At 46.5% G+C, this 22,573-nt stretch overlaps 2 protein-coding genes across 2 annotated transcripts in view; one reads left to right on the forward strand and one right to left on the reverse strand.

Annotated features, from left to right (window-relative positions):
* The window catches only part of LOC26532019 (Krueppel-like factor 6), a 34,042-nt gene extending 22,812 nt beyond the window's left edge, over positions 1–11,230 (reverse strand). Inside the window, exons 1-3 of the mRNA XM_033378339.1 lie at positions 10,087–11,230; positions 9,821–9,856; positions 6,858–6,915 (exon numbers count right to left, since the gene is read on the reverse strand). Of these exons, the coding sequence (XP_033234230.1) occupies positions 6,858–6,915; positions 9,821–9,856; positions 10,087–10,098 (106 nt within the window). The 5' untranslated portion in view covers positions 10,099–11,230. The remainder of the gene's footprint in view (positions 1–6,857; positions 6,916–9,820; positions 9,857–10,086) is intronic.
* Positions 11,231–14,680: 3,450 nt separating this feature from the next.
* On the forward strand, positions 14,681–16,873 carry twi (twist family bHLH transcription factor). The gene is made up of 2 exons (XM_001360270.4): positions 14,681–16,196; positions 16,299–16,873. Exons 1-2 carry the CDS (start codon positions 14,929–14,931, stop codon positions 16,558–16,560), a joined length of 1,530 nt encoding a protein of 509 aa, XP_001360307.3. The 5' UTR covers positions 14,681–14,928; the 3' UTR covers positions 16,561–16,873.
* The last annotated feature ends 5,700 nt before the right edge of the window (positions 16,874–22,573 follow it).

Here is a 22,573-nt window from a genome sequence, read left to right on the forward strand (position 1 = left end):
AACAGCTCTTGGCTCTAAAGATATGGCCGGCGACGGTCGTCGTCGATGTTTATTGCGGCGGTCGCTACAGATTTGGTTAACAGTTAACAAGCTTATCGCTCGATACGGCAAACAAAGGTGACGCGACCGTTGCTGCAGCTGTTTTTTCACTCGCCTCCTCCTCCTCCGACTCCTCGTAGTAGCGTACTCGAACTCGTACTCGTACTCGTACATACATCCCACATTTAGTATTTACTTTAGTTTTTTGCTTTTCCTTTTGGCCCAGGCAGATAATTAAGGCAAGACGTTCGCTGCTTCGCTGGTTCACTGGTTCGCCAGCTGCAGAGTCACAGAGCAGACCAATTTCGGCCAAAAAGGAATCACTGTATGTACTATGGGGCTGCTGCTGCCAGGTCGGTTTTTGGGCTTTGTTGTTGGCTTTTGCCGGTTCAGCCTTGTTAGCCGCCGAAAACAGATAATGATCTGAGTTGGGGGCGGTCAATTTAATGGTTAACTATTAATAACGTGATACGAAATTGGCGTTAATTTGTAGAAACATTCCCCGCCACACAAGCATCCACATGCACATCCACACACGAACTAATTTGAGACAGAACCAAAAGTGTACCAGAGCAGAGCAGAGCAGGCCAGGACCAGGCCAAAAAAGGATGTGAATGGTGGGTGTCTAGCAGCCTCGGAGGAAGGGGAGAAAGGGGAGGGTGGTATGCCGACGGTGGAGGCAATCGAGTCATGAGTCAAATTTTTTTGTAGCTTGCAACACGAAGAGGGAGCTGCTCTCGTGGCTTTGCGGCTGCGACTATGGCAGTGGCTGTGGCACGATTTGTAGAGGCTGCTTAAGAATTCTTTTTCACAGCTTCAAACATGAAAGGAAGCCTTGCTTTTGGGGGTCGAAGAGGCAGATACTCTTAGTTGTTCTTATGGGGGATCGAAAATGGTAAAATTTTAAGATTTGGAACTACTAAGGATAATCTTTTGATAATCTAAAACTTCTAATCGACTATAGATACTTCCTACTACAAGGGAATCTCCTCTAGGAATCTAAGATCTGCTCTCGTTCGTATATTCTTCCAATCTGCGATTCAAAACATCTGCTCCAAATGATAGTAGCCTCTTTAAGGGTACAACAAGAGGAGGTAGAGACCCCGAGCATACACCTATTGGAAAGGAGCTGGAGCTGGAGCTGGAGTCGGGCAGTCGGGCAGTCCAGCCGTCGGAGGCCAGACCCAGACCGTGTGTGTGCTCCAGTAGACAATGCAAATTGCTAATATGCCATTGCTATGCAGAGTTGACTTGGAGACAAATTTTCAAATATTTTTGGGGTGCCTTGTTTTGTGTTTTATTTCATGGAGTTTATTTGTTTGTCTGTTTTGCCAGTCGTCGCACTTATGACCAATAAATATGCAACCAGCCTTCTGACTGCTGACTGCTGCTGCCTCCGGCTGTGGCAAGTCTCTTTGGGTGCATTGTCTACCGCTTGCGAAATTAGTTTGCCAGGCTAATGAGCTACACGAACAAAATCTTGAGAAACCCGCAGACAACTTGGTGACTGTTGGCCACCAGATCCTGGTTTCCAGATGCAGATGTGCGATTCGAGCTTATCGATTCGATAAATGGCCCAGAAATCTCAACAGTTTTGAGGAGCAGCTCCTCCACTCTCCATCTGGTATCCGCGATCCGATCCCCTTCATTATGATTCGTGTGGGTCGACGTCGACTGTGATGACTAACACGAATCGATCGTCGCCAAGATCTCCTCTCAGAGCCGTCGTTGTCGTCGTTGTTGTTGTTGTTGTTGTTGTTTTTGTCGTTGTTGTTGCCGTTGTTGTCAGCTTTCGAATTGTTTGCTCACGAGAGCGTGGATCTACTTTGGTGTGGTGTCTGCCACTGCGTGGTTGTTGCCTGGCCCTCAATTTTGTATTTTTTTTCTTTTTGTGTACGAGTATATTTTTTGGTTGGATCTCTTCGCATGATCCTCTTTTTCTGTGGGTCTGAGAAGATGCGCACACGTCTGCCCTGGAAAGAACACTGTGCAGCAGGTTTCGCTTCCACCTCCGGTCGTCTGGGAGGGGACATTGATTTATGTGGTTCCACCCAAAGGGCACTGACACAGCTGTGCTTTTATTTGGGTTCAAGGGGGACTTCTTAAGAGGCTCTCGAGTGACTCTTGATTAACTGAAATGATTGTTCTTTCAGATCAGGTGTTATTTTTGTGAAGCTTTGAATGGAAACTTTATTTAAAGGTGATGGCAAAAATCTACTGAAACATGGTCTAGATTCGCAATACATTTATATATGTTAGGGATCAGATTCATTTAGAATAGAAAACTATTGATTACAGAGAGGTCTAAAAAATTCCTTAGAGCAAAGACTATGATATATAAATCACTTATCCGAAACCCCTAACATAATAATCTTCTGCAATTTTTACTAGCCTCGAAAATGTGTCAAGACTTCTCCCAAAAACTTTCAATTTCCAATTGCCAAAGGCTGTAAGCCAAAACTTCCCTCCCTCCGACATTCCTTCGACCAGCGAGAGGCCGCACCCTGTCCCTGTTGTCCAGTGTAATCTTTTCAACTTCGTGTGGCATATGCTGTCTAGTATTTTGTTGTAGCTGAAGCTGGATCTATGGCGGTGGCGGTGGTGGTGGTGGTGTGTCAGCTGCACGATTGCCAGAGACAACGTGTCTCCAGTGTCATCAGCATCTCCATTTTTCTCTGCTTGTTCCTATGTTTTCGGGTGAGTGCTGCCACCGTTGCTGCTGTCCCGAGGATCCGAGCACCCGATCGCCCCAGAGTTTTGTAGTCGGCGTTGTACCTCGTAGTTGGAGGCGACGCTCTCCGTTGTTATAGTGCAGAAAAATTACTATGACAACGCTGGAAACAAGTAAACCACAGTTTACATTCACTCAATTCGGTGCTGGAGAAAGACGGCGACCGGGTGACTCGGAGGGATCCACCAGATGGGAGATGGAAGGCAGATGGAGAGAGACTGCGGCTGAGTCTGCGACTAAGGCTGGGATTGGGACAGAGACAGAGACGGGAATGGCAGAATCGTGGCGTGGTGGTGGCACGCTCATCTTCAATTTTTCTACGATGCGACGTCGCTTGGGTCGGGTATTTCTCTTCTTCTTCTCTCTATGTTTTTTTTTTCGGCGGCGACTCACACTCGTGTTCCTTGCAGTCCGGGACGGGTCTCGGTCTCAGTCTCAGTCTCAGTCTCGGTCTGGGCCTGGTCTTTGGGCCCCGATCTGCGCAGCAAGATGAGTGGTTGGCAAAAATGTTTGAATGCGATCACGAACTTGACCTTTCACATAACCCCAAAAGCCAGTCACAGTCACTCAGTCAAGTCAAGTCAAGTCAACTCGATACAGGCCGGGGACCGCGCTACATACGCGCCATCGCCATGTTAAGCAGCGTCCCAGCCCGAGCACCAGATCCAGCACCCAGCATCCGGCACCAGACACACAACCATCCCATCCCCAGCGTGAGGGGAGTAGTCCCATCTTCAATGGTCATCCGCATGGGTGTCAGCTGAAGCATAATTAAAAAACAATCACCACAGTCCGTCCTGTGGATCCCTCCCCCGAATCGCTTTGTGCGGGCCTGGCATCTAGGGATCTGCAGATCTGGGCGAGGCTATCAAGAGGTAGAGCTCTAGAGTGGAGGCTCAGCTCAGGCTCTGCTCTCTGTGTGTGCCGCCAGCAGCTATGCGATTGCAGTGACTCCATGGAAGATTCAGATGCAGATGGCAAATCATCAGCAGCACCCCCGAAAACCCCCGAATCGAAGAAGTGCAGCAACGGTAACAGAGCTTCAATGGGCTTACGGATTAGACCAGGAATTGCCCTGTAATCGTTTCAGGGAAAAGGTTTCTTAACTACAATTGAATTAGGTGGAAATGCAGATAAATCTTTGGAATTTAATTTAAGATCGCTTGAGAGTAAACACCATAGATAGTTAATTGATGAAGAAAAGCTATCCTTTCTTACAACAAACGGAGATTAACAAGTAACCCCTCGAGCGAGGATCGTATAACCACTTTATAACTTTTGAATTCTACCCTATAAGTTTCTCTTATCCGTTAAGGAGTTTCCCCGATTAAAGGCCCTGCTATCTCCCACCCGTTTGTCACATTTTCACCTTTAAATCAATATTCCCTAGCCGTGAAAGGTACTCGGGGGCACTTCACTAAATGTTGCATATCACTCGATAGATGCTGTGGATGCCCCGACATCGTCTTCTTCCCCGTTCCCCCGCTTCGATGAGGTGGGGTGAGGTGAGGTTCGATTCGGTGAGGTTGGGTCTCCGTCTTAAGGTCGTTCGCTCGCTGGCAACGACCCGCGTGTCGCCGCATCTACTTAACCTGGAAAGCCTATGCCCCTGAGTGGCGAGAGGCCGATCGCTTGCTCGTCGGCGCTGCCGGTGTGGTTGTGGTGTGGCTTTGCCTTTGCCTTTGACTGTGGATCAGGCTGGAGCTGGAGCTGGTGCTGGTGCTAGAGCTGGTGGTGTGGGATTTTAGGATGGTTTGCTTGCATCGTTTTTTGTTTTTGGGTAAGGCACTGTACGATGTCCCGGGCTCTCCTGCTTTCGGGCTGACTCCACCCTTCTGCACCCGATCCTCAGGCCCCGCCTGGTCTGGTGGCTAGTTCAACAGCTTTATTTATGGGCTGTTTGGGTAGCTTAAATAAATCAAGTTGTAGTTGTTGCCGGGGATCTTCGGCTGCAGATTCCCAGAGAGCGAACCGAGCTCTCACCTCTCCCTGCGGTTACCTGCAATTAGAGTTGGTGGGAATTCGGCACTGTCTCCTCCTCGGGCATCGTCTTTGGGGCTCCAGCACAGCACAGCACTGGCACCGGCTCTTGGCTGACTCTGTGCCTGCCCTCCATTCATTGGCAATTTGAGGCTATCTATCGCTACGTTGGCTAATTGCATAATTATTTAAAACCCATAATTTATGTACGCCGAAAAATCGCTAGAGAGGATAGGGAGAGAGATATCCATGGCTCCGCTCCGTACATTTGATGACCGTTAAGGTTGGAAATTAAGCCGGACCATTATGTGCCGTTTGTTTTACAAATTTTAACGCTATTTAACACATTCGCCACAGATCTTCTGGCCGCTCGGTGGTCGCCCGATCTGTTGGCCGAGTAGTGTTTGGTAGCACGCCATAAACCATTAGCATGAGAGATTGCCCTGCCATGCCGAGCCGCACCGTGCCGCCTCGCCTCTCTATGCGCTTCTCAAATAGCTTTTGTGGCTGGCTGGTGCTTTTTTGGTGAGCGCATTGACAAAATTAATGATGCCCTCACTAATATCATGCCTAATTGATTAATATGCGCGGCGAGACAACAACTTTGACTCCGTCTGCGACTGCGGCTGCGACTGGGACTTGGATTGGGACTTTAATGAACGCGCTTCGCTCAGGCTTTTTAGCTGTTAATCTTACTGTATAGCCATTTAAGGTAAGCTCTCTGGCTTCTTAATTAAATTAGGTGTACCGCTGGGCACCCTACGGCTTCTCAGTGGAAGAAGACGAGCCATAGCCGAAGCCTCGATCCCCGACCTGGATGGCCATCCGTATAACCAACCGTCTAACCATCTATTTATCTAGTCAGCTCCAGCTTTTCCCTCTACATTTCGGGGCGTTGCTGTTAACTTCACACACACTCCATACTCCATACTCCATACTCCACACTCCACACTCCAGCACACACACACACATTGGCCCAAAGAGAAAGGCAGGCTGCCAAAGGTCAAATGGTCAAAACAGTTGGTGGTTGGATCGGTCAAGTGGGTAAACCAAAACATAAACCCACACCACAATGCAGAACACCACACCACATCCCAAGCCCAGACCAGATCGTACGTACTCGTTGAGGTTTAGTTTTAGGTTCAGGTCAGGTTCCTCCCTGGCGTCGGATATAGAGCCATAGCCCGGAATCAGCATGGAGCTAATGGGCCACAGCAGCAGTCCCCCCGCCTATCGATATACTGATCTGCTGATGATCATCATACAGATTCAGACACAGATACATACACTCGTATTCATCAGACATTCAGGCTTTCATTCATGCATGTATGAATGGCTCTACTTGATGAGCGGCATTAGGCAATGACTAACGTTTTGTCTCCTCTTTTGTTTCCACTTGTCTGCAAGACTGTCAGATAATCTCCCCTCCACAGAGGTTTCAGTTGTGGATTAAGGTTTTCTTGGAATGTTGTGGAACGATATGGGAAATATTTCAAAAGCTTCAAAATGGAAAGCTTCTCTATAAGAGATTCATGCTCAATCTGAAAGTTCTTCCTGAAGAACATCCTGAGAATCAAACGTGTAAATTTGTATTCTTCAAAAGAACTTTCTATATATTTATATCAGCAGAAGATGATCTGCAGAAATAGATTCTTTATGATCATTCGCTCCCTTTAGATAGTAAAAGATAATCTGATTATAGGGAGTTCCATTTAGAGCTCCAAAAATGTATCGATCGTTATAAATAAATATGTGCCAAAATGTAAATCTTCTCACAAAATTTAACAGTCCTCCCACAAGAATCAGATGAAGTCTTCCCCCAAAAACTCTCTCAAGAGCTCTCTTTGATAAACCATACAAAATTATTCAATATTCATTTTAGTGGAAATGCAAATCGGTTTGAGTTTGATTGTGTCTTCTTTTCTAGAGTTTGGATATTCTTTCATTCGTTTTGACCTGCTTTTCTCCACTGAAATACTTCATTGATTAATCGTTTTGTTGAACAGAGAAGAGTATACTCTACTGTCTTCCCACAGATACATATGTACATATGTAGACACGAGTATGTGTTGATCTTGACTAACTAACTATATAATTAGCAACTTACCGCGCGGCGAACGTAGGCTCAAATCAACTGGTTCAACCTGAACCGGAGGGCCCTCTGCCTGTGGAAGAGAATAGAGATTATCATTATAGGATGGTCTCAGTGGAATTCAGAGGGGAGTCTTATAATATATGCAGTATCCATCCACAATAGAGTCATAGCCGATGCTTTGGCTAATCAAGTTTGACAAAATGCCATTGAATGGGGAATGGGAAAGTGTTGCCCCGTTGGGGAGGGGTAGAACATTGTTTGTAAGAAATATACGAGGTAGAGGGGGGAAGACACAGCACCACATACAAGCGTATATGAGTGGAATGTGGCCATAGAGCGTGTGCGTGTCTGGTAGCTGTTTGCTTATTGAATTCATCTGCCTGGAACAACCGCAAATGACTTCCGTCGATATCTTTTTCAGGCTCGTGCGAGTATCTCCCTCCGTTCGCTCATCTTCTGGGAGGAGAGCAGAGTGGTGTGGTGTGATAGGGAGATGGCGAGGGAATGAAACCGAAACCGCAATTGTTGCGCATTTTACGTGCTTACGAAATCCCCAACTCAGCCAATAAACTAACGGCAATAAAAACCATAACCAAAATATATACGTACATATAAGAAAAGCCACCAAATCCACAAAAAAAAAGTAACAAAGAAACAGTTATGAGCTGCCCGCAGCGCCATAAAATGGATAAATTTTAATTTGGCACTGCATATGCATTCGCGGGGGGCGGGGGGGGCCTTCAGTCGTCAGCGCCAACACTTGGCTTGAAGTTTTAGCCAAAAATAATACAAAATATATATTTTGGAAAGAGCCTAGACCCAGAGTTACCACGGAGGAGCGATATGTACCTCAAGACTATGCATTTTATCTAGATTATTAGTTGGCTTCAGCAAATTTTATTGAAATATTTAGTAGAACATCTGTCAATTGTCACTGCAATCTCAATTGGAACATAAATATTTCACTGAATATTTCGATATTTGGATGAAAGATGGATGGATGTAAATATATTAGTGGAAGGCATGAGTTCTGTTTTTGTGGGACATTTAAATAAATCTACAGCGATTATCCATGGATGATATTTATGTTATGATCATAGGATGATAGTGAATAAGATGTTCCTGTATGTATAATATGTAGAAAGATTTGAATATTTCAAATATAGAAAGATTCTTGCCGATATTAAGATAAATGTGGGTTCCTAGAAAGTATGAAAAATGATTATAACTTAGTGGAAATAAATGAACAGACGATATAACATAGATATATCTTTGACAAAGTCTTAAGGTTTATTCTCCACTTATCCAGAACCCAAACATAGCCCCGAATAGGCCTATTCCACTTGCAGGGTAGCCAGCATGCCTGCTGCCAGAAACACGGCTGCGAACAACACGGCAATGCCACCAACACCACAGAAACAACAGAAAAACCAACAGCAACCCTGGCCACATCCACAGCCAGAGCAAACAGCCAACATCCAACATCCAGAGTAGAGTGTGCCCAGTGGGCAACAACGACAATTGTCAGGCTTGTAGCGCAAATTATGAAAAAATGTCAGTGGCGAGTGGGCGAAGCGATAGAAACGAAACCAATGCCCGTGGAGGAGGGGACGGACGAGACCCAGCGACAGGCTGGGATGGAGAACCCAGAACCTGGCCACGCGATCAGAGCAGTTGTTTAGTGCTGTCGCCGCTAACTGCCATGCCAGATACTGCCACTGCCACTGCCAAAGGAACAGATACTCGTATTTATACAAACAAATGCTCATTGCCAGCATTAGATTAGATAGTTTGTCTTCGATTGTGTCGAATGGCAGCCGCGGGGCCAATTGCCAATGTCTTTGGCTTTTTGGCTGCTTTATATCCTACAACATTGACAACAACTTCATTGGCCAATGTCCGGAGAACGAGAGGAGATTGAGATGGAGATGGAGATGGAGATGCAGCAGCTGCAGGAGATAGAGATCAAAATCTAGATCGAGATGGCAGCGAATCCATGTAGTAGATTGAAGATTTCCATTGATATGCGCGACTGATGTTGCCCTGTCCAAAGGTATTTATATTTATATTTCTCTTTTTCCCATCTAATTGCCCCATTGGCTGATTTATTGTTATCGAGATGGGGAGGCGGCATTCCCCATGCCATACCCTCCGCACATCCTTCTGCCACTCCAGCTGCTTTATGATATTGTTATGGGGCGCTGCATGGTCTCTGTGCGCCGCAATTGATAGAATGATCGCCTGGACATTAGTTGGCATCGTTTTTTTCCCCAGTTTCTGGTTCGATCCCCATTCTCCATTCCCTCAATTTTATGGATTGTCTTACGCTTGGTATGTGGCTCCTCTGGTGCTGCTCCTGCTGCTGCTTCTTCAGTGGCGACGGCTTTTGCCTTTGAGCCAGATTGATGGGTTTTATGAGGCAGTCAAACGAATTGGCCAACTGGGAATTCCTATGCAATTGTCATTTCGCATGGCCCGAAGTGTATCGCCAGCATGAAAATATTTCACTGTGCTCAAGCATAATGGTTAAAGGTTTCGGAGACTCTAGACCATAATTAGCAGATATTTAGCACAACGGTTTTTAGAGAGCTGCTAAAGTTGAGTTTAAATTATGAGAGAAATAGAATGTCCACTGAAAGACATTGTTTGCCTCTTATGTGTAGACCCCAGCAACGGAAAGACACTAAGCTAAATGAAGATAGAGGAATCTTTTAGGGAGAACACCTGTAAGATCTATTGATGGACAAAAGGAGAATACATTTGAGGGGAAACTTTCATGAAGAAATCACTTCCTTAGATGGAAAACACACAGAAGCAAGACTACTTTTTTATCAGATATATTCCCTATAAAATCCGATGGGGATTTGCTTAGGGTATTATACTATCCACAGGTCCTATCAGAGTAATCACGTGGATGTTATAGCTAAAGCTTCATCTAAACTTTATCCCAGAGATAATCCTATCCATGAACTCACCTCCTTTGCTGACAGAGGGTCGGATCCAAGTCCATTCTGTAAGAAACAAGAAACAAAAAGAAGAATTAAAGTTTCCCCTAAAAGTGCAACAGGTTGGTGGCAGCTTTTCTTCCCTCTCTCGCTCTCTACCCTCTGGTTTTCCCCCTCGTGACTAAAACAAACTTTAAGGTGCCACAAAGAGGGATGTAGAGATATAGATAGAGAGACGGATGGGAGGGGGAGGCGGCATGGCATATGGCGTTGGCGTACTGTTGTACTATACTTACCATGAAAACCATTAAATTGTAAAACGTCTTACAAAATAATAATTGCCCGGCAACGTTCTGGCCACGTTACGGAAGACAGCGGCAACAGCTACAACTACAACTACAGCGGTGGCAAGGGGCGGTGGCAGAGCAGCAGAGGAAGGCGGATGCTCGAAATAATCGCTGCAACTATTGTGGCTCGTCTGTAGTATTGTCGCAGCAGCTGTTGCCGTTTGCTGCCCCTGCCGCATGCTATCCGCGGAATCAATGACAAAAAGCAACGAGCGAGCCAGCGAGCAAGCGAGCGGGAGTGCAACGCACCTTTAAGACTGTCTCTTTTTCTTTTGTTGTTGTTGGTAGGGTTCCCCCCGTTTTTCGATTCTTTGCTCGCTCTCTTTCTCTCTCTCTCTCTCTCTCTCTCTCTCTGTTTCTCTATCTCTGTGAGGGATCCCCCTTTTATCAGCAGACGCAGGGGGGGTTGCCAAAAGTGCGGCTTGAGGGCAGCCAACGCAGCGCTGGCCACCAGAGCAGCAGTCGAAGAAGCACCAGCCTGTGCATTGTGCAACGGGAGAGAGAGGCGGAAAGTCAGTCAGGAAAGAGTGGCAGAAAGGGAGGCTCCGCTCCGATCCCTGTTCGCGGTGCGTGACGCGCAGTCAAGAGTTACTTGGAGTTGGAGCGTGATTCGGAGCCAGTGTCGGAGTTTGGCCAGATACGAGTATACGAGTATGTGAGTATTTTACGAGTCGTCTGGGCATGACATGACTGGGGCACAAACAAAACACACACACAATTTTCGAGATTTTCCAATTGGACAGAAATTGAAATTGGCAATTATTGCCCTACATCCGGGCCTGGCCTGGGCCTGGGCCTGTGCCTGTGCCTGCGAAGCGGCGGGGTCTGGGTTACTGATTAGCACTTATTGCTGCAGCTTCCTGGGCGGGGGTGTTACACTTTTTTTCTCGGCGATCGTTGCGCCGCTTGCATATCCGGTGTGTGGCAGTCAATTGCAGTCCCGGGTCCCGGTCCCGCGGGCGCTGCGAGTACGAGCGCAGAACATTAGCTGGCACTTAATTCGATCAACTGGAGAGTCAGAGGCAGAGGCACATGCTACATGCCACAACACATGCCACAAACTGCTTGTTATATTTTCTCTCTCTCGCTCTCTCTCTCTATATATATATATTTTTCCTTCTTCTTTTTTTGTTGTTGTATTTATTGACACTCTTTGTGTGTGTGTATATGTGTGTGGTGTTGTATCTATGTTATAGAGTGTGCGAATTACAGCACATCCGTCATTTTAATTTCACTTAAAACGCCATTCAAATCAGACACACAATACACGAACACACGCACGCAACCTGCCACAAAATACAATGCAACGCTCGATTCGCAGGAAGAACCAAACAACGACCACGGACCACGGACCACGGACGGTTACGCATGCGCCAAAAGCCGGCGAACGTCAACACAAAGCGTAACGTAATGGAACGTAACGTAACGAAACGAAACGAAACGAAAACCAAAGAAAACTGGAAAAAAACGGAACGCGGGCACGAACACGTTTGAATGGGGCGCGCAGCAAAGTTGCACTGAAACGGCGCCGAAGCACCAGAGCCGTCGAGCGCCAGGTGGGGGCCTTGCGTCAAAGCTTCGTGGTGGCTTTCGGGGCAGTTCAACACACTCCAGAGAGGTGGATTGGGTGCGTGTGCGTGTATGTGTGCCACACTTTGGTTTGTTTGTTGGTTTTAGGTTAAGGTGGAGCTAGGCTTAAATGACAAGTTGGGGCTCATGTTATTGGGTGGCCAAGCGGCTACTACTACAACTACCACTACAACGACTGGTGATGTGTGCGTGTGTGCCGCTAAAGGGGGCGATTGTATAAGTGTGAACCGCTAACGGTGGGTGTCTTCATATGTGTGCTCCGCTGTCTAGCGGGGGACCTGTGTATGTGCTCCCGCTGTCAGAGTGGAGATTGTTTGTGTCTACCCGCTCTCGACGTGTATTTGTGTGTGTGTGTGTGTGTGTGAACCGTTAATTATCATGCACATACACCGAGACACGCCTTGTCCGCTCTACGTAGGTGCTTTGGCGCCACAGCTCCCCATTGGCTGTGTGGCGCTACTCTTCTCTGATTAGTGGGTGGGGAGAGTTGTGTGTGTGGCAATTAAAAGAAAAACAAAAAAAAAAGGAAACCCAAATCTTCAGGCCTCGCGCTGACAGCTGCTCTAACTGCTGCGTCCATCATCTGCTGATGCTGATGGTGATGCTGCCGCTGCAGCATCTTGCAACTGGTGTGCTCCTAGTGCCGCTGATGCTGCTTCTGCTGCTAGATGCCTAATCTCGGCGGCTGCATCGCACACCACACGTTTCTCTGTGGCAAAAACGAGGCGCAAAAGCTGTGGGAGTCCCCATCCAAAAGACTGTGGCTGACCCGATCAGCGGCTGCCTGCCTGCAGACGACGACTACCTGATCCACTTTTCCACGCGCTTTGACGACCATTTTTGGTAACAATAAATCGTGATACATCATCAAAAGTCAATTCGAATATGTAGACTGTTTTGCTCTGGCAGCCGCCGCCGCTCTGCCGGCCTGCCGCTCCAACATTGGGGCATACAAAAAATATTTTAATTTTAATTGATTGTCGAGCGAGATTTACGTGCACCAAATGTTTCTTCTCACGCTCCACACTCAAAGGCACAGGCGCAGGCACAGGCACAGTTTTTGCGATGGATTCAGGATTAGAGCATTGTCAAAATGGAAAGTTGTCCGCTTGGAAAACCGTTTCGTTTGTGCAATCATCCCCACGCAAAACTCAGACACACACAGAAATTCATTACAAAAAAGAAGATAGCCAACCTAAGACAGAAAAAAATAAATATAAAAAACGTTGTACGCAAAATACCTTTTCAAGCTTCTCTCATTTCATTTCGGTTTTTGTTTGATTTCTTTGCCATTTCGGTTTGTAAACGGAATTGAAATCAATATACTACGTGACTCCAGCGTGTCCAATGCGTCACTTCTTGGAGATAAATTAATTTCCCTGGTCGCACAAGCTGTATTTCTGTAGAATACTTTGTGGCGCGGATCGGGTGCCTCCATCTGTGGCAGTTGGAACGATTTATTCGTGCCAAGCATCCGAAAAGTCGGCACTGGATTTCGAATGAGGGGCACGGCCGCAGATGTGGTGTAAAGATCATGTAGAAGCCATCGATTTATTATCTTTGAAGCGTTCCACATATCCCCCAATCAATTTGATTTGCAAGTCCCAGACTACGTATGATATTGTATGAAATATTTCATAGCCTCCCCACCTAGTAACTCCTACTTCTGAGATCGGATTCAGCACATGTCTAATTTGTGTAATCTTCCAATTTGAATTCAAAATCTTCAGAAGCCCCAAATATATACAATATCAAGATTTGATTTTTCAAATCGATCCTAAGGGATTAAAATCTTGTAGTTGGAACGAAAGTACGCGCTGAAGCTTCATCTTTGTTTACATACAATGTTCTTTCCTCACATTTTTGATGTATCATATAAACAATAACTATATACTCTATTAATAATATAATAAACAGATCCAGGTACCTTATCGTTCAGGGGCAAAACCCTGCTGGCGGTTTTTCTACAAGGATGCTGCTTTTCGTCCTGGGGTTTGGTTACCTAAGCCGGGATCGTCTTTTCCAGCGGAAGTTCGTGCGCTCCGTATTAATCGGGTATTTTTGTTGATCGCCGCCGCCGCTGCGGCAGGCAGGCAGATAATTATATCCGGAAATTTGACTTTTCGCTCGTACTCGTCTATTTTCGATTTTCAGTGCCCTGCGATGTGTTTTTCTCGGTACGTGTGTGTGGGAATTCACTAATTAGGCATAATGAACCTTTCCGTGGGGTTCCCATCGATCGCTAGGGTTGAAGGACGAGAACGAGGAAGCTTTACGATGATCTTCAACCTGATGGTTATATAATAGGTGGGTGGGAATTTTGTCGATCAGGATTCAGTGTTTTGTCTTGATCTTAGCTTGGATCTGCAAAAGGAATCAGAGCTTCTGAGGACTTTTTTATTGTATTTCAAAAGACCCAAATAATGTGCTCTCTCCAATGAAGATTCAGCCGGTACTTAAATCATTCTTTTTGTACGATTATAACTAAAAAACTTGAGAACCTAGGAGTGATTCTGCATTTAGAGAGTTTTTTACTTCGACAAATGTTTCCCTTTGCTAGAGTAACACCAACATTTGATTGATGAAAGGGCTAGACCAGCGCGATATATGGTCGATAAATGATGTATTCATTCGTACCAATCCAGAATTTTCCCGCGGAATCAAAATCCCCAAGGGAAAAAAGAATAACCCAAACGAAAATCTCTCGGGGCAATGCAGAAATTTCGCAGCCGCCGCCGCCGTTGAGAAAATCCAAAGAGCGCAGCGGGCGTCATAGCTGACGTCATACCTGCGTCGGCCATCGCCAGCGAGGGAGAGCCAGAGCCAGAGCGAGAGCGAGAGCGAGCTAGAGAGCCCGTCCCGAGTGTGTGAGCGCTTTGTGTGCGCAAGTGTGCGAGTGGGACAACTAGTGTGGCAGAGGCGCGCAGCGAATGGCCGTCGAGCAGCCGCAAAATGTCAATTTGAGCAATGGCCGAAAGGATCGTGCGTCAGATGCGTTTTGTCGTCGAGTGTGTGAAGATCTATCAAGAGAAGCGAGCGCGTAAAACTCTGAGACATCGACCGAACTCCGATTCAAAGAAAAAGTGCAAATCTTCGAGTGCCGATTCACAGAGAGAAATTGCAAAATCTTTGACGATTGAAAGATAGAAATTGTTGATCAAAAGTATAGACGAAAGTTTTGCCACAAATAAAGCCCCACAAATGATGAGCACTCGCTCCGTGTCGCCCAAAGTGCTGCTGGACATTAGCTACAAGCCCACGCTGCCGAACATCATGGAGCTGCAGCACAATGTGATCAAACTGATCCAAGTGGAGCAGCAGGCCTATGTGCACTCTAGCCACTACATCCACCAATCCCCCGTGCACCAGCACCAGCAGCAGCAGCATCAGCAGCAACAGAATCCCCAGTACGCGCCTTTGCCCTCGGAGTACGCGGCCTATGGCATTACGGAGCTGGAGGACACCGACTACAATATACCAAGCAACGAGATCCTGAGCACCAGCAGCAGCACGCACAGCAACCACAGTGCCCAAAGCGCCAGCCTGGAGCTGAACAACAACCACACGGCCAGCAACAGCAACGGCAGCAGCAACAATCAGAACGTATTCGATCAGCAGTCGGTGGCTGGATCGGGTTCCTCCTGGAACGAGCACGGAAAGCGGGCCAGGAGCAGCAGCGACTATGACTGCCAGTCCGGGGGAACTCTGGCAATGCAGCCGGACCACAAGAAGCTGCTCCACCAGCAGCAGCACCAACAGCAGCAGCAACATCAGCAGCAGCAGCAGCAACAGATCTATGTGGATTATCTTCCCACAACCGTGGATGAGGTGGCCTCGGCCCAGACCTGTGCGGGGCCGCAAAGCACCTGCACCTCGCCCCACTCACACTTCGAGTTCCCCGACGAGGAGCTGTCGGAGCACAAGGCCCAGGTCTTCCTGCCCCTCTACACGAATCAGCATCAGCCACAGCAGCAGGCGACACACCAACAGCAGCAGCAGCAGCCACAGAACCCACAGCTCCACTTCCAGAACAGCTACCGGCAGAGCTTTGATGGCTACGAGCCGGCCAATTCCCTGAACGGCAGCGCCTACTCAAGCTCGGATCGGGACGACATGGAGTACGTCAGGCACACGGCCCTCAGTTCGGTCAGCGATCTGGCCGCTGGAGGAGGAGTCAACGGCGGCGGCATGTCACCCGCCTGCCTGGCGGATGACGGCAGCTCGGGCAGCCTTTTGGATGGCGTCGATGGGGCCGGCAAGGCCTTCCGCAAGCCCAGGAGACGCCTGAAGCGGAAGCCGAGCAAAACCGAGGAGACGGATGAGTTCAGCAACCAGCGGGTGATGGCCAATGTAAGGGAGCGCCAGCGCACCCAGAGCCTCAACGATGCCTTTAAGTCGCTGCAGCAGATTATACCAACGCTGCCCAGCGATAAGCTAAGCAAGATACAGACGCTGAAGCTGGCCACAAGGTAAGGATACTTCTCCCAGTCCCAGTCCAGTCCAGTCTGCGTAGCATCCCTCCTGGTTTTCCCTTGTTCCCAGCTAATCCGAAACTTGATTCTGTCTTGCAGATACATCGATTTCCTCTGTCGCATGCTCAGCTCCAGCGACATCTCACTGCTGAAGGCCTTGGAGGCCCAGGTCTCGCCCATGGGCTCCTCCTCCCCATACGGGGCAGCCAGCACGCTGTTGAGCGCCGCGGCCAATGGGGCCGATGCCGATCTCAAGTGCCTGCGGAAGGCAAACGGAGCGCCCATCATCCCACCCGAGAAGCTGAGTTATCTTTTTGGGGTGTGGCGCATGGAGGGCGATGTGCAGCACCAGAAGGCATAGCACCAGATCTGCATCTGGATCGAAATCAATATCCTATTTGTGCGCAGTTCCAGGGAGGGCTTCCAGCAACAACAATCGTGTGAATTCCAGAGCCCCAGCCGCTCTCACTCTTCAATTCTCTATCACTCTTTCCATATAATATATTACATGTCTAATAGATCGTAGATGTCTAAGCCTAAACTTATTCTTATTTAATTTTATAGTCTAAACTAAATTAATTGTAAAGAAAGCGATCAAGCGAGAGAAGGAAGATGAAAACCAATGAAAAAAAACAAGGGAAAACCCAAATACAGAAACTCCATTTTGTTGATAATTATTTGTCTTTCCGTTCGGTGTGGTGACCGCCCTTACCCGCCATTAAATTGGGCGCGAAAATGTCTTTTCGTTGGGGGGGTCCCGGTCCCGGTCTCCAGTCCACAGTCCCCAATCGGATTTCTTTATAAGCGAAGACAATCGAAAAAGCGACAGCGAATGTCGACATACTTAGAGCGTAACGTCATTCCAAAGACGGACGGACGGACAGCTGTATGTATCTTGGAGATACATCTGCATCTCCTATAGATATGTTACTTGTGCGTGTGTGTACTCTTCTGGCAGCCAGAAGCCATGGGAAGCCAACCCCAGACATGGAGCAGAAACTCATTCACATCCGGTTGATTTATGTTCAAAAGCATAAAAACTGTTTACAAAGTAGTATACCGAAAAATCCCAAACAGCACTGAACAGCAAAGTATTTATGTCGCCAAAAAGCGTATTTAAAATGCTCATAATTAGTCCAGTCAGATAATTTAGTCGCTGTCCCCAGTCGGGGGAGGCATGGGCTTAGGAATGGGCATACAAGTGTAACTGCCACTGGACGCTGCCTCATCAAAGGCAGAGCAAGAGGCATCTGCATCTGCATCGGCATTGGCATCTCTACCCATCGCTCTCGTTCATAGTTGTTGACTTAATTGCTTTTTAAATGACAGCTCTCGACACGGAGAGCTCTTTGCCAAAGTATTATTTGCTCTATATACAAAGTGGGATGCTTATTTTGGATCTTCTTAGAGATGTGCACACGAGTATTTGCATTTATATGCAGCTATGTATCCATGTGTTTATGTGGATAAATTGGCATATTGCATGAATGTTGACAGGTTGTCGTGTTTTTGGGCTGCGATTGGGGTGGAGAGCATTCGAGTGGAAAGTGTTGGATTATCATAGAAAAGAAGTCGTTATAAGAGATTATAGCACGCACTTGAGTAGTTCAGAGTTTTTGGGAATTCCACTTAGGAAATAGATCACATTAATATCCGTTTTATCACTTCACACATCATTGAATTATCTCTTGTGATGAAATATACTTTTTATCCTTGTAAATCAATAATTTGGCTTACTTTGTCTTGGAACTAATCATCGTCTAACAATTTATTCTTAGAAGAAACTAAAGTTGAAAGATCTATTTGTTGACTCTACGAATGTTTAAGATATATATACTATAGATCACCTGCAGATCTTTCCGTTCAGCAATCTGTTTACGAAATAAATACTTGGAATTAGACAGATATGTAGACTAGGTATATCTATATGACATCCAACAATAGAATAAACTAACAGTGAAAGAAATTCAATGAGTTTTCGAACTATTCTTTAACTTATTCTAGTGCCAGCATCGTTTTCAAATCAATAACCAACCAAAATTCACCATTTTCTCTATTTTTCCAATATTCCATGAAATTTCCCTAGAATTTCCACATCTAATTAAGCAACCAAGGCGGCAAACTGAGCTGAAATGAGACAGGAGTCATAAGACCCATCGCATGAGAGGGAAGGAGTGGAAGAACAATTGATTTATACGAGTATTGCTCGCTTGAACGACCCGAATGGCTGCCTGGCTCATGAATGAACCATAGCCCGAGGCATTATAGATCGTAGATCACACGTTCTATGAGCGGGAGGACGGCAGCGGCGCCTACATTGGAGAGTCAGCGAGGGCCGAGCAGAAAAACATGGATAAAGGCTCCGATGCCCGGGCAGATCCTGGCATTGTTTTCATTTCATTTACGAGTCGAGTCGCTCGCCCACACCGCACATATGTTGGGAAAGCGCACGGTTTGTCCCCTGGCATGAGGTCCGATCCTTCTCGCTGCGCACCGAGATTTGCAGTCCTTAGGAGGGTCCTCAGGCGCATAGCACATGCCATTGATTACCATGTGTGAGCGCGTCCTCCATGTGAATTAGCCTTGCGAAAAAAGTCTAGTTAAATCCTATAAAGAAAGATCTCTGGCCGCTGTCCTTGCTGGGTGTCGGTTGTCCTGCAATGTGCCTGCCTGCCTGCCATCTCATCCCTCCGTTATTTCTATATTTAGACACAGGATTTATGGCCGAACGTCATTTGAGCCGCTCTTCCAGTACTTTTTACGGAACCCCTAGGACAACATTGATTTTAAGTTGGAGATGGGGGCGTTGACAGTTCTGTGTCCCGCCTGAGTGCGGGAGCAATCTCCCATTTTTAGGTAGCATTGAATGCCACTCCCCTTCCCCTGTCATCTCAAGGTGGTTCTGTGAGCCCTTCCTGGTTTTCTTCTGGGGGGCAGAACCAAAACAGTGTTCGAAGGAAACTCAATGCTGTAATTGCAGCGACTGAAACTAATACGCCTTGAGTACAGTGGATAATGCGACTTGTCCTGACTTTCCCCTTAGTTTTTCTATGGTTTTCCCTTGTATTTTTTGGAGGATAAAATTTGAATTTGGGGATTTCTTTCGCGGGGTATGACGAGTTCAAGTACATAGGGAGCACAAATATTTACTGAAGAATTCGATCTTTGGGCTATTTAATATTTTGAGGGGAGAAAACCCTTTGAAAATAACGGTTTTCAGGCTTAAATCACACGTACCTATTTATCTACAAAGTTAAATATCTTTCGACTTACAATGCTCAGGATAATCCATCTTAAGTTGAACGAAGCTATATCCTCACAATTTCTTCTTGGGAAATTCCAATTTAATAATCAATCAAAAAGTATATTCAGCAATGCCAACCAATCTTGAACCAAGAAGAAGTTTATATATTCAAATACTGACTGATTCTGATCTGTATGTGATAAAATCCCCAACCCCATTTCGTTAGTCATCCCCGATGCACTGAAGCAGATGACCGTGTCCGTGTCCATGTTAAAGTGAAAACGCTGTGTCCAAAAACTATACGAAGCGTTTCCGATTTCAAAGTAAAGAACCAGACAAACAGCCAGACAGACGGGGAACGGAAGCGTTTGGCCACTTGGAGATTGCATTGTTGTGACCCATTCGCAGACTCATTTGTGCCCCGCTGATTGATTGCCAGTGGGAAGCATACATATACACCCTAGAGCCACTGGCAGTACCAGTACCAGACCCCAGCCCCTATTCCTGGGGCCAGCGCCAACATCTGGTTCACGCAACGATGCCACCGACAGCGAAATATGCAAACTGCTCGAGTAATTAAAATCATCGATATGAGCGTACACCGTACAGTGCTAAACATAGAGGTGCCGGCTGCATTTCGAGTGCATTTTGGCCAATCAATCAGCGATCAAAGTTCATATATGTTGCTTGTGGAAAGAGGGGCACTCCCTCCCTTTATGGGAGGCTGGGGGGAGGGACAGTCAGTGCTGACTAATGGCCACCGATGATGAAGTCGGCCGATCTGTCCATCAGCAACAATAACAAAAGGCCCAGCTAATGTACCGACATCACACACCACAGATACGTACTCTCTATAGCCATACATCTACACATCGTTTGATATACATACCAATGTCTGTGTGTGCATCTATGAGCGTGTGTCAGTGGAAGTTCATAAAAAAGACAAGTGAAATATGGTTTTTAGTTAAGGTGTATCGACTAATGCTTGCTCTATAAACTATTCCCATTTGAACTACATTTTATACCATACAGCCAAAGACAATACAATGGTAAGATAGTTGGCACGGTAGTTTTGAAAGTGGCTCTTAAATGTTGGTTGAAAGGCCACAAAAGAGCGGTCAAAGGCCAGCCTCCTGTATGTGCGTTACTCATCTTACTTTTTGTATTCTCGTTGATATAACTACACAAGTACCATAGACTCAAAGACCTAGACAGCCTATAGGCTATACAGATAATGTTCAATGTCTAAGACAAGACAATTCAATCACAATGATTATGAGTCGATGTTTGACCCATTGAAGACCGATTTAAAACTAGTTTGAATCCATAGATAGCACCCACCTACATGTCTCATCTCCCATCCGCTAGAGCATATACCCCATTGAGTTCAGCCGAATTCGTAGGGTATTCGAATACGAGTAATTGCTCAGGGGCGCGAAAAAAGGGGCAGCAGCAAAACGATCGCTTTTAGCTCCATCTCTGTCCCACCCTCTGTCGCCGTCTCTGTCAGTTTCTGTTGGTGCTGCCATACCCCTGTATGGAGCCCCTCGTCGGTGGCATAAATATTTTCCTTTTATATTTTTTCAGCCGAAGATGCGCGAGGCACATAAAAAGCAAACTCATACACAGACACACACGCGTTCACTGGTACATAGTATATAGAAGACGGAAAGACCGATCCAAGCGATCCAGAGTCGGGTGTACCCGTAGTTGTCTATAAACAAAAAACAATCCATAAAAAAGCCCCATCGATGGCGTTGCTGCGACGCGACGTTGCGCCTCAGCGTTGGCGGTCGACATCCAAAAAGGAAAATCAGAGGAGAACTGAAGAAAACCAAACCAAAGTTTTGTTTATTTACACAAAAACATTTTAGTGACTTGGCCCGAAGGCAAAAACTGTTGACTTCCTCCCACTCTCGCCAGGAAGTAACTGAAAATGGTTTTTCAAATTCCCCAATCCGATCTCCCCGCTGGTACCAGAAAGCCTTAAAGCCAGGAAAAGGAACAAGAAGGTTAAGAAATGAAACCAGGCAAAATGGCGATTTCCTTTTTCTGGGAATAAATCGTTGCTAACATGCTCGATTTTGATGTAAACGCTTGACACTTTGCACCAAGATCTCATCTTTCTCCACATCCATGCCCCCGTCACCTCACTTCCCCTTCGCTTGCCTTTGGCCAACCGCAGCCGGCGGCATTCAACATCTGGCGAAAGGGAAAAGATTAATTTCTGACAGCGCGGGAGCGTCCCCAAAGGCGTAGATACAAAGAAGAGGAAGATCCGCTGGCGGCAAAAAGACAAAAACAAAAACATCAGTTGTAATAAGTGGATCGACTAGAGAATTACCCAGCAGCAAAAGTGGTTTAGGGCCATTCAGAGATATTTGTTAAGAAACTACATACATATATGGTAAATATACTCAAACTCTGAAATAATTTAAATAAAACATTAATCAGAAAGGTTTTCCGCGCTGTAATACACTGGAAAGTGAATTATGTTCCCAGCAACTTATCCACCATCTTGTCCGATATACCCTTAAAAGCCAACCACAGAGACGCCAAAGGCGAAAATTATTTATGCCTCCGCTGATGGATATGTAGGAACGTCGATGTGGCTGTCGATGCTGATGTTACAGGCAGAGTTTTCCACGCCGCGCTTTTCACGGTCGCATCCATCAATCCCACAGAGCGGAGCGTAACACAATATCCCATATATAGTCGGAATACCAGAGAGTATATACACTCGGATCTAGGGACTTAGCATAGACTCATTCGGCGCTCGTAGGAGAGGCGTCAGCTCGTCTCTAGAACTAATCATGTGCCAAGAGCAGAGACACATAAAATATTGCCTTGAAATTGAATTCCTTCATTTTGGGACTCTCTGCTCTCTCTCTCTCTCTCTCTTAGTTGCGCTTCTCTGGGGATTGCTTCTTGGGGTTCCTCTTTAGTACTTCATTATGGACGCACTAACGATGTTGTTTTAATGATCTCAAAACTCGACAAAAATCCACTTGACAAAATCCACAAGAAGCAACTCAGGCAGGCAGCATCGTTCTTCCCATTCCCTACACAAGAGCCGCAAGGGCGAAGGGCCCGATCACTGAAGGGGATCGAAACTATATACAAGGGAGAG

This window comes from Drosophila pseudoobscura, chromosome 3, assembly GCF_009870125.1.
Source record: "Drosophila pseudoobscura strain MV-25-SWS-2005 chromosome 3, UCI_Dpse_MV25, whole genome shotgun sequence".
NCBI lineage: Eukaryota > Metazoa > Arthropoda > Insecta > Diptera > Drosophilidae > Drosophila > Drosophila pseudoobscura.